We start from the raw sequence: 15,218 nt of genomic DNA, 5'->3' as shown, positions 1-15,218 counted from the left end.
ACATACAGGCACCTTGTGGGGTTAAGTGTTTGAAGGAGGGGAGTGGCCTGTGCTGTTGGGGCAATGGGCAGTGCCTCTCGCTGCACTTATTTTTTTCATTTTATTTTATTTTGCTTTTACACATTAAGCACTGTACTAACAATCCCCCTGGAAGCAGACATCTGGCTACGTTGCGGGGGGGGGGGTCACAGGAATTAATTTAATTGTGATGTTGCTCCCAGATGCAGAAATCGGGCTGCAGTTGTTGCCCAGAGAGGCTGAAACCCGAGAGACGTTGTTCTTGTTACAGATACCCGCTTCTAACGCTGTACATGTCACGAGGGATGTAAATGTAGTGATGCTCAAAAATGCCGAAATCTAAGAGTAGCGATTGCCCACACATTCGGAAATATGACTCTATAAAGTTTTGAAGAAATGCTGACATGCAACTGTTAGAGATAGCGAGGGGTTACAGGAGTTTAAGTGCTCTAACACCCATTGTACATTTTGTTAGATCCTTTAACGTTTTGAGTGCAATATTATTACAGTGATTTCTGTCAGCATATAATTTTGAATGTACCTGCAATCTTGTATTGATCCTTTGCAGATATGTCGAAGGCGATGACTTCTCTAGATGTGATTGCTTGCTCTGTGAGGTTGCCCACTCCTTCCCTACCTGTTTTTAATATGAACTACAGATGCCTAATGGACACAGTTTGAAATGCTAGCCTTTCGTTTATATATGGCACGGACAACATACTCCTCGATTTTCCCGATATAGACAATACTGACTCTGTCTGTAGGGTCTCACTGGAAATAAAATGCATATTGCATTGTGTAGAGCTTTCCAAAGCGAAGACAGAATGCGTGGCACGTTTTGTAGGCTTTCTGATAGGATCCAATGTATTGTATCCTGCATGTAACTTGCTTGTAAACTAAAAATTGTCTGGGGTGCGAGGATGCGTCCCTAAACTTGCAGGAAAACATTTTAAGGTGCTTTGACTGCCAGCTTCATTTGGTCAAACAGATGGGAGTCGAAGATGATGTTCTGGGACTATAAATGTCTGCTAGGCTTACTGTGACCCGACATACCTTTTAATACATTTAACAGTTTTTTCATTATACTAATTCACCACTAACCCTTTATGGGTTCCGAGGTAGCGTGCTACTTACCGAAAAAGCTCTTCAACACATCATCCGGGGTTGCAAGTACTATATAAATGCAAACATTTCTCTTCTACCCCTCCGCTATCCTTCTTAATCTAAATAACTGACTAACCTATCCACTACTCTAATTACTTTCATATTTCACTATACAGATTCACCACTAATCCTTTATGGGTTCCAGAGTAGCGTGCTACTCACCGAAAAAGCACTTCAACACCCTATCATGGGTAGCAAGCTCTATATAATAAATGCAAACCTTTTTCCCTTCTCTATCCCTCCACTATACCTTTTCAATCTAAATAACTGACTAACATATCCACCACTCAAATTACTTTCATATTTTCACTATACTAATTCACAACTAATCCTTTGCGGGTTTAGGAGTAGCGCGCTACTCGCCGAAAAAACGATTTGACGCCTCGTCAGGGGTAGTAAGCGCTACATAAATACATTTACAATACAATACAATAGTTGCCGCGGATTCGCACACGGTGCCAGTGCATTTCAAATAATCCCCGATCTCCAGCTCGCTATAGTTTAATCTACAAAGATTTCAGATTTAGGGGTGTTCTAATAGGGATGCCTTTCACGTTATACTGAACTCCATACAAATACGTGAATACATTTTTGCTACAATAAAACCATCCCCGAAAAAAAACCTATACAGGGCTACTGTGCAGCCTTAAATAATCGAAATCATAAACCCCTGACCCCCAACAAAAATCTAATTTCTAATTCTTTAAAAAAAAAAAATCCTATCTCTCAAGAAGAAAATGTTCACTGCCTGTGTAACTAATTCTTTTCGGAGATAAAAAAAATATATACAGATTTGAATTCTCTGGACCCAGCTCAGTTGCCATGGCTTTGCGGGCGCAGGGCGATGGCTAACATCGTGGGAATATGAGTGTCACAAAATGTTTAATATAAAAAGACAGCTGGGCGCGAGCTCCAAGGTCTTTGGAAATGTGCAGGCTGGATGAAAGGAAGCGCCTTGTAGGGGGCATGCTGGCATCCGAGCCAAGCACAACCGACCCATGTTTCGCACGGCCTGCCGCGCGCCTCTGAAGACGCTGCTTGTGCGCGAGAAACAACCAGGCGCTTGTTTTAATCTGCAGTCATGTTTTTTAATCTCTGCACAGAAGCGTTCTCTCCAAATAGCCCTTCCAAAAACTCCTTAAAAAACCGTGCTGGGGCAGCATTTCCCTGCTCTGAAATGTGCTCTTCTGGTGCTCAATCTGAAAACGCGAGTGTAAAAGCTCACTGGTCTATGCAGTCCGTTCTTGTGCCCTTTTTGCTATGACTAATTCTGACTGCAGTTAAAAGACCCTTTCACAATACAGGAGTGTGGAATTCCTACCGCCAGATGCGCAGGGCATGTAGTTTGGGGGTCAAGGGTCAAGGACAACACTTTTTCTTGTTTTGTTGTCCTTAGGACAAGCAGGCCCACCCCCCTGCAGCACTAACCCTTTGGCTGCCAGTTCAGTACCACATGGATCAGGGAAGGGAATTGTCTTCAGTTATGGTAATATTTGTGTCCATATGATAAAACTGTGCCAACTTGTATTTATGGTCCAATAATACAAAGTCATTATCATTAGGGTAGGCACTCTAAGGGAATGTTGTAAGACAGTGGTCCCAGTATAAAAATGTGTACACAGGTTTGCAAAGTTTAACAATGTGAGGCTATGTATATTGTGCCAAGAATGCTTTCTGATTAGATGTATATATTTGCAGAAACTTGAAAGCAAGATTGATGAGTCTTTGCTTTCAATTTAAATGTTCACAAAACAATGCAACTAAGGAAAATATATGTTGCTAAACTACTGTGAAATTTTAGGTACCATTTCTTTGAAGCATCATCGACTAAAATGTGCTGATGCATGCTGGCATTCCCCAAAAATATTTATAATGGAAAATCAGTGCAACCAGTTTCAAAAAGATTATGGGAAACATGCCAATAAACAATCATTGGCAAAAAGTACAGGTCTGGAATTGGCGGTCAGCCTTTTTTTTTTGTCAATGCGTTTCATGTTTTGACATTTTTTGTGAAGCTTTATTGTTGTGGGAGCTACCAGGCTCTCACCATTATAACAAACATTGGCAAAAAGCAATAATATTTTTTGGTCTCAAAAAGCACGCTTTGCCACCGTACCTTAGTCTCTGGCACTGAAGAAAACTATGTTGTGTGCCGATATGCTCCATCTGAAAGAGAAGAATGCGGTCACTCACAGTGAAGCTGGCTGGTACACAGATTGAGAGAGACAGAATTTTAATAAAAACTAAAGTTCTTGGTTAACTCAAGACCTAATTAGGGGCCAGATTCTTAAATAAAGTCACAAAAGTGCACCCATGATGTATACCTTTGCATTAGTGCAGATTTACAGCTTTCATGAATTCACAATAATATACAGAAGTAGGCCAGAAAATCGTACCCCTAGAAAATATTTTTGAACTGCACTTTAGCACAAGCAGATATGCATGTGTAGATTTCGCTCATGCGGAAATCTGTTGAGTGCTTATAATTTCACTTTCCCTCCAACCACTTTTTTCCCAATCGTGAAGTTTTATTTCTGCCCTTCTCAGGAGTAAATTTCCAACCTTTCTCAGTATGGTAAAAGATTAGAGAAACGCTGGTGAATACCTCTAAAACATGCAAGTTAGTAGGTTTGCACAGACTCCAAAGTGCATTCCAACCCTGGTACTATTACTTAACGCTACCACTAGTTGCAATGTGTAGTTCCGTGGAAAGGTGACAAAATACCGGAATTGCTAGAATTCAAACCCTACTATAGTATGAGCCCTGGCATAATCAGAGAGACTATTATCAGAGCTCTTATATAATGAGATTGCTGCCATAATTTATCACCACACTACGTGGTACCAAAGGGACAAGCAGATTTATGAAGCAATCGGTCCCTTCGACATGTAGATATTTTATTGAATTTCGAAACCCCGGCACAATACCACTTTTTGGGTATTTAACCATGCACAACTTAAGAATTACATAGAAGAGCCAGGAAGGCGCCATTTGTGATATCAACTTCCTGTTCCTGCCCATTGCACTGACGCATACTGTATTCTACGCAGATTATAGCGAATGCTCCTGCTCTTTTTTGACTGTGCAAGGGCATAACTCAAAATAATGAGCCCCCCCCTCCAGAATATGAAGTGGGGGGGGCAGCCTTTCTCATATCTCACATATGTTCATTGGTCTTGGGCTGAATGGGAGCCTCCGGAAGGGTTGGGGGCCCCTGAAGTGTGTGTGGGCCCCCATGCGCCACAGGGCAGCACATGCCTGCGTTGTGCCCCCAGGTTGGCAGCTACTTCACCAATTTAAGGATGGCGTCTACAACAGGAGGATTGGTTCCAGTGCTCAATCTCTAGAGGTGCTGGGCACTAACGCCAAGTTCTGGAGACCACACCTTATTTCTTATCTCCTGGTTCGACACAGAGTGAGAGAGAAAAGCAGAAAAGGGAAAAAGTAGAGGAAATACGATGAACCCACTGGAGAAATTTCCTCCACCATATTATCCCTATGAAACTCTTCTGATTTCTCCTCCCAATTTTAGCTTTACCTCCTGAATTGAAATCGGACAAGTTTACATGATAAGGTTCTCACAGCTGGCTATAGACAAAAGGCACAAAAGATGGGAAAACTTAAGGTACACAGGAAAGTTAAGAAAAGTCCATAGACTGAATATTGTTAGGCAGTGGAATGGGCAAACTAGGTGGTACCCATCAGCCCTCATCCATCACGTTTCGCAAAGCCACTAGAACTGTGCAGTAATTTAAGACAAAATTATGCGGTAAAGGTGATAGAATTGTGCTGCATAATGCAGTGCCTCGCGTGAAAGTGTTATTTCATTGTTTTGTTATTTTAGGACAAGTGAACGCTGTCCATGCAAAATGGCTACCTCGTTAGTATCAGAGTAGCACCTGAACACAGAAATCAATTGCGTAACACAGGCCCCGTGGTGGGGGTGGGGCAAGCTCCAGGGGGCACACTCAGCACCGGTCTCCGGCTGGACAGCCCCTGATTGTGTCCAGAGGGGGCCCCATCCACGTACCTTGCAGGGGTGCACCCTCTATTTTCGTAACACCAGTGACAGAAATACAGTAACTTTTGCAGAGTCCTACATTGCGTAGCACCATTTGGCGAGCTTGTTTTTCTTATCTCAATACGCCTGAGCAAGTAACAGCAACACATTATTATTGACGTCTTAAAATTATGCAGATTATGTGAGATGTGCATTTATTTAATAATGGGTACAATTTTGCAGGGGCAGATTTGCACAATGCCACTGGAGCTGACAATTGCTGCGCTGCACCTCTAGCAGGCCTTGTGTACCATACTGATTCTTATTTTGATAACCTGGTGTATAGGAACAACTGCATCAGTGTCGTCCATAACGCTGGGCAGTTGCCGGGGGGCCTCATGATCATAGGGCCCCGTGCAGACCAGAATTTAACACTCATTTTCCGTTAAACAATTGTATTCCTGTGAGTGGTTGTGTTAGCAGGGCCCAGGGCACTGCTTTGCCCAGGGGCCTATAATGCTGTTAAGACAGCCCTGCTGCATGTAAAGTGTTCATTGGATGTTCTGAAAGGTTTAAATGTTTTAAAAATTTGGTGGGACTTCCTAAAAAAATAGGCAAAAATACACAATAAGTTTACACCCTAACTATGGCGGGCAGGATATTTGCCAATTTTTGGTGGATGTTCCACTTCTGCCAAACTCAGAAGTAAGCTGTCCCCAATTCCCCTCCCCCCCACACCCAAGTAGTCTTACTGGTACTTCTGTTATGGAATGTGAGTGCGTAGCAGGCTGCTTCAGTGCAGTTTTGTTAGTTGCACTTATCTCTGCAGCAGCCAACCAAGCTGTTTCACAAGAGTATACCTGAGCACGTTATATGCATGTTTCTCATTATTTCTTCTCCATTATGCAGGTCTCGGCAGCGGATCCCTGTGCAAGCGGGATGATGACCGACCAGGGGGAGTGCTGTAGTCTCTGTCCGGCAGGGTCCGGGGTGTCTGCGCCATGCGGCAGCTCCAACACAAAGTGCGAATCCTGCAAAAAGAGTGAGTGTTCCCCCTCTGCTTCTTACACACCAACCTTGACTGAGCATAACCCACTTGTGCTGTGTCAATGCTTTGTATATAACAGGTATTACTATTACCCAGTTTAATGGTACTCTATTTGCCCACTTGTTATTCATGCAAGAAGTCCAAATCAAGGTTGGACATATTCTATATCTTCTTTATTTTGCTTGTAAGAAAAACACTCCAAACATTACATCGAACAGCCAACGCGTTTCGTTCACAGCATGTGAACTTCATCAAAGCATTTACACCACTCTGTAAGAATCCTTTTCATAAGTGAATGAGATCTCTATCTGTTTAGAACCCGCAGTCCATCATGGTTGAGGCCAATCTTCTCATACTGTTGACACCTTAATATGTGTCATGGGCCGTACATCAGCAGTTTCTTACTTCACGTACGCCGCAACAAGAAAGTCTGTGCGGGCCTCGACATGTATCAAACTTTCCGCTATATTGGCGGATTGGCCTCAATCATGATGGGTTATGGGTTCCAAACTAATAAAGATCTTGTCCATTTATTAAAAGGATTCTTACAGGGGGGATTTTGTGGAGACAATAATTTGATACATGCCCTGAGGAAGTTCACATGTTGTGAATGAAACGCGTTGGCTGTCCACTGTAATGTCTGGAGTGTTTTTCTTACACAAGCAAAACAAAGAAGATGTGGAATTTATCAAACTTTTTGGGACTTTCTTCTATGCATATCGATATTTTGGTGCACCAAAATTCCTGTTTTTGTGTTTTGAGTTGACAAGCTATTTAACCCCTTGTGTGCCCATGACGAGCTGGGCTCGTCATGGGCCGCGGTTGCGCTGTGCCCATGACGAGTCCAGCTCGTCATGAACCCCGCCCGCTAATGTAACGGCCGGCACAGGGCGGGGAAAGGGCGTGGCACACAAGGGGTTAAATAATTTTAGCTCCAACTTTCAGCTCGGCAGTCAGCTACCATAAATATAGATTTCTTTACCCCAAGATAACATTTGTTACCTATACTGTGGGCTACCATCCAAGGATCCCTCAAATATATCTTTGACACCCATCCTATCACACATATATTAATAATGTCATTCTGGATAAGGATGGATTCTCGTTGATGGGTGGAACGTCCTTTGTTGTAACAACAAAACGGCCATCAATATGGCCACCATCATGTACTTGGGAATCAATAGATTAGCCGGATGTAAAGTGTTTGAGGTTGTCCGATCCCTCCCTTAACGTCTGCTGCAGTTAAAGCAATGCCAGGCGGCCCTGGGGATGAATAGGAACTCTTATGCTGCCCTCTGCTTTCTGGACCCGCCCTCTCCCCGCTAAGTGGATCATAGAACTGAAATATAAGGAGCATTGCTGGTTGGAAATTTTCCCAATGCTTATTGCCTTTGTACAGTGGTGTTGGGAGCCCTGATAGGCTGGTGCAGAAGTCTTCCGAAAACCGTAGGTCTCCATTTAGACCACTATTTATATTCCAAACTCTTGATTGCAATAATTCAAGACTGGAACATTTTAGGATTTAGGGCTAAACAGTAAAAAAAAGTATGTTTCTAATCTAGTGTGAGATTAAAATCAAAAGGCTTATTGGGTTAAGCCAATTCTACTCAGGTCTGAAACATGTGGCTTTGTGAAAATGAACCAAGGGAAGGCTGGCAGCCATTCTGAAGTCAGGCAGCCCAGTTCTCCCCGAAACGGATTTAGGAGCACATGCATCAAAGTAGCATTTTGGGATTACCAAGTAGCAATTTTTAAGAAATCGCTATTTGGTAAGCGCAAAATGCAATGCAACAAAACAGGCAGCAAATAGCTAGTCTCTAATTGCGATTCCTTAAGAATGCAATTAGGGAATCGCTATTTGCAATCGCAACTCCATTCTTTCCTTAGGGCCTCAAGACCCTCAGGTGAGAAGGGTCCTGCATTACCTAAATTGCAATTGATGATCGTAAATTAGGTAATGCAAAGGCAAGTGTGCCCGGGGGCCTAAGTCCCCACAGGGACGTCCCTAAAAAAAAAGGTGCACATGTAAGGCACACACATGCCTTAGGGGCATGTGTGCGCGGAATGGCAATTTGAAAAATGCAGTTTTGTGCATTTTTCAAAGTATGCACATGGTTAACTTCAAGTTTGTTAATTAGCATTTCCTAAATGCACAGTTTGCATTACGGGAAGGCTCCTTGCATGTGCATTAGTGAATCGCAAATTGTGATTCCCTATTTGCATTCGCAATTTAGGGAATTTCAAAATAGCTTGATGCATGTGCCCCTTAAAGCTTACTTTCTAGTTTGGGGGAGTGTAACAGCCGCCGGATTTTGATGACACATAGTTCTTTATCAGAAGATGAGTAAATAACCCTGTCTTCAACCCAGTCCATGTGTCTGTGCATTTGGTATTTCAAATCCCTTATAAATATCGATTTCTCTGTTTCTATATATGTAGCTAGTGGGCTTCCGGTAGGTGAGTTGTGAGTAGGGAGCGTTTCTGCAGGTTAGGGGTCTGAAGTACTGGAAGGTTAACAAGATATATATCCAGGATCTTACAAGTTGGTCAGGTTGGGAATGGATGGTCAGCTGGTTTGGAGAATGTCAGCACCTCCTTTTCTGCCTCGGTGGGCATCCTGTGCGCAGATTTGGATGGCCGCCGAAGAGGCTCTGGCGAGACCCGGTTTTCTTTGTGCTTGTTAGCACTGGGCGAAACAGCGGAAAAAATCCCTTCCTGCCTCAACAGGTTTGTAACATTAAGAATCGCACATCTCGTTTGCTCTTCCCCACACCACTCTACCACTCTAGTCGCCTTTGTTTTTCTTTATCAACATTTCTGCGGCTCTCGGTGAGTTGAATGTTTGCTGCTTCTGAGATCAGGAGAGGGAGTACCATACATTAGGTAATAGTAACACCATTTGGACAAGGAAGATGTTCAGTATAAAGCATTGTATAAAGACATTATTATCACTATTATTACTTTTTGTCCATTATTCTACCCCCTTCTCCTCATTTCCCCGCACTCCCACTGATTCACTTTCTATTTTTCAATTAACCTTCATGTTTTCAATTAGTTCTTTCCCTTGCCTCACTCTTCTCATTTTCCTTAACTCTACCACTTTGTGCTACAATTTACCCTCCTTACAATGCCTTTATTTATGTCTCCTTTTATTAATTTTACTTTATTCTTGTACATTCCCAATCTCCCTTTCACTGCTCCTCTGACTCCATCTCTTTGTCTTCCATCGAAAGACAGACCTATTATCTTATCAGGTGGATGTGATGGTCCTGTTCCCCAGGCGCATACATTCTGGCAGACACATCCTCTAAAACAGGAGTATGCAGTGCTTAATTTGAGCCGGTGGTTTCCGATGCTCAGCACCGGCACTTAATCATCAACATTGCCGCTTTTCATGAGCACCATTTAAGGACACAGTCATTTATGGCATGTGGAGATTCAGCGATTTTCCCAAAATCACAGGGCGTTGAGCCGCCGCCGAGACTCAAACCTGGTTCCCCAGCTCCCGAGTCGGCAGCTCTGGCCATTACACCAAATCCTCTCCACACTTTTATGGTTAGTAGTTGCTTCTGTATTAGGTGGCGCTAACAGGAGAAATGGGCTGGTGCAAGCTGCCTCCCGACTAGAACCCGGCACTTATGTTTTTTTACAAATGAAACCACTGGGATTACTTAAAAATTCTCCAGACATGAATTCTGTGGGGCTTTTTTATTCCAAATGGATTGTAATGATTCCTGTGTCTCAGCATATGAATGCTGATGAACATCCTTTAGATACATGAAGTCTGATCAACGTCTTCTGTTGTACAAGAACACTGATGACCCGCATGAATTCTGACAAGTACATTCCCCTATCGCATGAATACTGATGGATATCTCCTCCATGCACCTCTACTCCGATTAACCAATTCTGGCTCACACATTTTGTTGCCATATTCTCTTGGCACATGCCTTGCAAGGGATATATTTTAATAACACCTGAACTGTTTTGGCCATCCTCTGCTGGTGCATTAATTCTCAGTAGTATTTTCTGCAGGCACATGAAAACTGAGAATCCATTTTCCCTTGCATGTGAATCTTGATAAACATATTCTTATGTACATACATTCTAATCTGTATGTTCTCCTGGTGCATAAGATCTCATGAGCATATTCTCATGGACCATGAATAATTATGGACATCCTCTGATGGTGCATGAAGTATGGGTAGCTTATTCTACAGGCGCAAGAATTCTAAGGAGCAATTTATCCTTGCATGTGAATTCTGATAGGGAAATTCCCATGGGTCATACATTCTAACATGCATGTTCTCCTGGTGCATGGGAAGAGGTGTGGCGCCACGGCCAGGGCGACTGACTCCAGAATCTGGGTATCACGGTTCGATCCCCAGCGGCAGATTAGCCCAGCACCATGTGACTCTGGGCAATAGCTTGCTTAACTTCCCGACTGGTCCCAGCGCCTAGAGACCCTTTAACCTCATTCAACTAACAAGTCTTCTAAATATTACCAATTTAATTAATTTTCAAAATCTTTAAGTTATACTTATCTCCTTGAGCAGCAGCAATAAAAGAAGGGAGAACAGATGATGTAGAGGAGTTTTGTTATATTTGGAATGTTCTTAGAGGTTCTGTATTCCTTATTCTAAGAACATGGTGTCTATCTTGTTGCTGCTGAGTGGTAGCAATAAAGGATTTATTGCATAATGTTGGCCTCCGTGTCGTGCCATTAAATCTCTTGGACATGTTCTCCTGGCCAATAAATACTCCTGGACATGTTTTCCTGGACCATGAATACTCTTGGACATGTTCTCTGGCACAGTAAGAGCTGAGTTGGGTGCCATTTCTCCTGCACGTGACATACGTTAGGCTAAATAAGTGTATATTGTTTTCAGATGAACATCACTTCCCCTGTGGCACAAAGGGGAACTGGTGTGCTCACATTGCATGGAATGCGCCCGAGGTGAATCTTATAAGCCTGTTTTCTGCAGAGGAATTCTGCTTCCGGGTGTTGTGGTAGATCTTAAAGCATTAGCTGATGTCACATGCCCTCTCTCAAAAACCTGTCTGCAATCTCTGTTTCATTGACTTTGTCTGAAAAACCCTCATTCTTTTACAAGTGGGCTGTTTCAAACCCTTATGACATTTTGTGTGATGTGGTCTACGTAGCCTGGAGGTTTCCTGATCCAAAGCTACACACTGCACACCTCAGTCATTTCATGAATGCACCTCAAAACACTCATTGTGAAAGGAATTATTTCATACACACACACGCATAGCATAATATGGGTAAATAAATATATACTTTAATTTTTTCACAATTTAACGGAAGTCAAAGGAGCACATGAATACATTAACATAAAAGTGTATACTAGTGAGTATGCAAATTACCCTCTATTCAATTTTATTTGACAAAATATCTGCTCTTCCCACCTCCGCGAAGCTAAATGTGAACTGATACTTTTTTCCATGTTTGTAACTAACCTCGTCTGTGTTCCCCTCCCCCCTTGTGCTGCAGATGTAACGTTCTCCTCGAAGAGCAGTGCCACTGAGCAGTGCACACCGTGCTCCAGATGCCCCGCCCACATGGAGGTGCTGATCCCCTGTACCCGCTTTGAAGACACTGTGTGCCGCTGTGCCAAGGGCTACTACTTGGAGATTGAGGCTGGACACCGGCGGTGCCTGCCATGCCGGATGGAGTGTGGTGCGGACGAGGTGGAGATCGCCATGTGTAACGATGTGTCCAACAGGCTGTGCGTAGGTAGGTGTCGCGACTGCGGTGCTTGCTTGCAATAGGACCTATGCAGTATTTATACAAATACATAGTACAGAGCCTCGTGAACATCACCACTGGAACTGCTGTCTCCTTTAACGTTAGCTCCCATGCGGCTGTGTGCCCCCAGTTTTTTTTTTATAGCTAAAAGGGTAAAACAGGTAGTGTTTTTGAACAGATGTAAGGGTGTAGCCAGTGGCATAACAAGGGAGCCTTGACCAAGGAAAGCAAGAGAATGGAGCTCAAAGATAGTTTGTAATAAAGACCGCTATAATTTAGGTGCAATGGGCTCTTAGATGGCCCCACCACTTGCTGCACCACTGATGCTATGCCCATAGGCAGAGCCAACACGGTAAAAAGCAAAATAATGGAAGGCGCCTCTTTTCTATCCTGATGACCTGTAAAGCAGTAAGACAGCTCTGATTGTTCGCTAAGTGTGTGCCAACCATTCTCCCGCCCAAACTTCCACAGAGACTCTAGTTACCCCAGGTTTATACAGGTTTCTTTCTACCAACAACTCTTTTATCCTACTGTTAATAACTTTGCCTTCAGCCACACACTGTTTTCACCGAGACCCTGTACATAGTTTCATTTACCATGATGCCCATAAGTAAATGTGTTGTCTTCTTTTTGCTTACCCTTCCTCCTCGTTTTGTCTTGCAGAAAAGAGTCTAGCCCGTGGCGGCACCCCCACCGGGTGCGTCCACTGCTCCTCGTGTGCAGAGCCCATGGAGGTGGCAAGAGCCTGCACCTGCACGGAGGACACTGTCTGCCAGTGCCCTAATGGCACCTTCCTGCATGTGGAGGACGGGTCCAGCCGGTGCCAGCCCTGCCAGGTGTGCCAGCGTGGGCATGGGGCCAGGACGCCCTGCAGCCACGAGCGGGACACCCAGTGCGAGCCCTGTCCTGAGGGGTTCTTCTCAGAAGAGAAGAGCAGCCAGTCGCCGTGCCATCCCTGTCAGAGCGAGTGCGACGAGGGGATGGTGGTGCTTCGGGGGTGCACCACCTCGTCTGACCTGGTGTGCATGGGTAGGTGAACCACATCGAAGAGCGAAAGTAGTGCATGCTTAGAAGGTACCTCGTCACGTACTGTAACGGAGAAGCCTTCAGTGTACTAGAGGGCCCTCATGATTCATAGCGGCCAACCCTACACTGCAGGTCTCCATGGACCAACATGTTCGTCCCTCACGGTAAAGCATTCATCAGAACAACACGACTGCACATTTGCCCTCACTACAGCCGGCCTGGAGAAGGGTGGGAGAGTTATTGAACCAGACATAGTCCCACACTGCAGGGAAGATAACTTATCGGGTGCGATAAATAACACACAGAGACGATTATTAAGTTAAAAAAAAGAGTGCCTAAGATGCTGATTTTGGTCCCTATCACTCCAAAATCTCCCAATTTTCCCTGTTTACCGGGCACTTTTTAGTGAAATTTACCTGGGGATCGCCTGTGCTTATCGCCCACATAATTGCAATTTGTGCTCTAGAAAAAGTTACCGCAAAGGTCACAATGAATCGGGCCAAGCATCATCATGTCCTGAAGGCCGTGGAACACTGTTTACAGTTTGTCGCTGCGTTGGAGCCTAATACTCTAGAACCCCGAATTATAGTGTGCGAGTCCCCGCTTCAGCATGCTAGTCATTGTCGTACTAACTCATTAGCACCACAGGAGTACTATATCCACCCTCCGCTGCAGTGCAAGCGTGATTACTGCAGTAATTCATAAGGCTCCATGAACCACCATGTTCATCCCCCTGAAGGTTGCAGAGCGCCTTCACCGTTAAAAAGGGCTGGGAAGGATATTCTAGATAATTTTGTGCAATCCCTTGCTTTAGTTCTGGGTCATCACTGCACTGAATGGTATAACTCAATGATACAGTGTGTTTATCCCTTGTAATGCACACCCCATCCCCGTAGTCAGGTATTCGAACCCCAGATCATCGCGTCTAATTCCCTGGCACCGTGCTACTGCAGTAGAATCACCGTACACAATTCTCTGCTACCATGTTTAAGTCACTGCTATGGTACCCCAGGATCTTAGCTTGCATGCATAACCCTGTGCGGTGGTGCAGAGACGCCATCGCTATACTCCACATCATCATCACTGGGTTTCTCTATACAGTGCTTTGCACTCCCAACTAGGGAATGGGATACCTAGAATAAAAACCACACGTGTCCATGCAACTTTGGAGGTTCAATGAGAATTTTTCCCTGTAGGGTTATATCGTCACATTTTCTCTCAAGAACAGTGGCGCTGAACAACACACCACTTTTCGAGCTGGAGTAAGACACTAATTTGCTGGCAGAACTCTAATATAACATATTTACCGGCTTTCTTCTTTCTTAAAACGTCAAAGCTCCCATCTTTTTGCTGCTTGTATCAACCGTGTCTGTACCGTGTCAAATTTGCTATTCTTTTATTTTATGTTTATGACCGAAACAGAGCAATATTATATTCAATGTTCCGTAAAATTGAATTCCGCCTTTTCTCTGTGCTCTTCTACAACTGTCAATACCACTAGGTGTTTCATAGTGTTCCACATCTGAATTCAAACTAAGCAAGTGTTGTGTGAATTTTCCATGGTTTTTACCACACTCACCAGTGTATTTCATTGGAACTGTCACATTGCCACATTTGGCAGTGAGGGGCAAGATTTTGCTACTGGCATTACATGACAACTCAAGTGAACCGAGGATAATCGCCCAACACAAAGACAGCATTTGAATCAGCAATATACAGCAAGTACTCTCTAAGGAATACATTTACAATTATTTGAAGAAAGACTCCTAAGGGGAAAGAAACAGTCATAGGAACATTACTAATCAACCCTGTTTCATATAATTCCCCTATTTAAGGATATATTACTTTTTAACACTCCATTGCCTCACCCATATTAATCTTTGTCAAGAATTATTTATGTATAAATCATTTCCCATATAATTTCTAATTAAATCAATTGACATAGTCTCGATACACATAAACCACACATTTGTCAAATGTTCACACAATCATATACAATTGTATGCAATATTATACACATTCTAGATGGCGTGCTCGCAATAACACATTTCATGAAATTATAGTATTTCTAACCTGTGGAGAAGTGTGGCTCAATGATTAGAGCGCCAGACCCTGATGCAGAGGTCTAGCCCGGGACCAGGGTTCAATTCCCCGCCTTGGCGGGTCTTGGGCTCAAAAATTCCACGGACCTGAT

At 43.7% G+C, this 15,218-nt stretch overlaps 1 protein-coding gene across 1 annotated transcript in view; it reads left to right on the top strand.

The window, feature by feature from the left end:
- Window positions 1–15,218, top strand: part of LOC146796246 (tumor necrosis factor receptor superfamily member 16-like) — a 70,097-nt gene that overhangs the window by 32,611 nt on the left and 22,268 nt on the right. The window contains exons 2-4 of the mRNA XM_085628744.1: window positions 6,093–6,225; window positions 11,744–11,986; window positions 12,662–13,027. Coding sequence (XP_085484870.1) covers window positions 6,093–6,225; window positions 11,744–11,986; window positions 12,662–13,027 — 742 coding nt within the window. The remainder of the gene's footprint in view (window positions 1–6,092; window positions 6,226–11,743; window positions 11,987–12,661; window positions 13,028–15,218) is intronic.

The sequence above is a fragment of the Triturus cristatus genome, chromosome 10 (genome assembly GCF_964204655.1).
Source record: "Triturus cristatus chromosome 10, aTriCri1.1, whole genome shotgun sequence".
NCBI lineage: Eukaryota > Metazoa > Chordata > Amphibia > Caudata > Salamandridae > Triturus > Triturus cristatus.
Note: the sequence above shows the minus strand (reverse complement) of the source record. Positions and strands in the feature narration are given on the sequence as shown.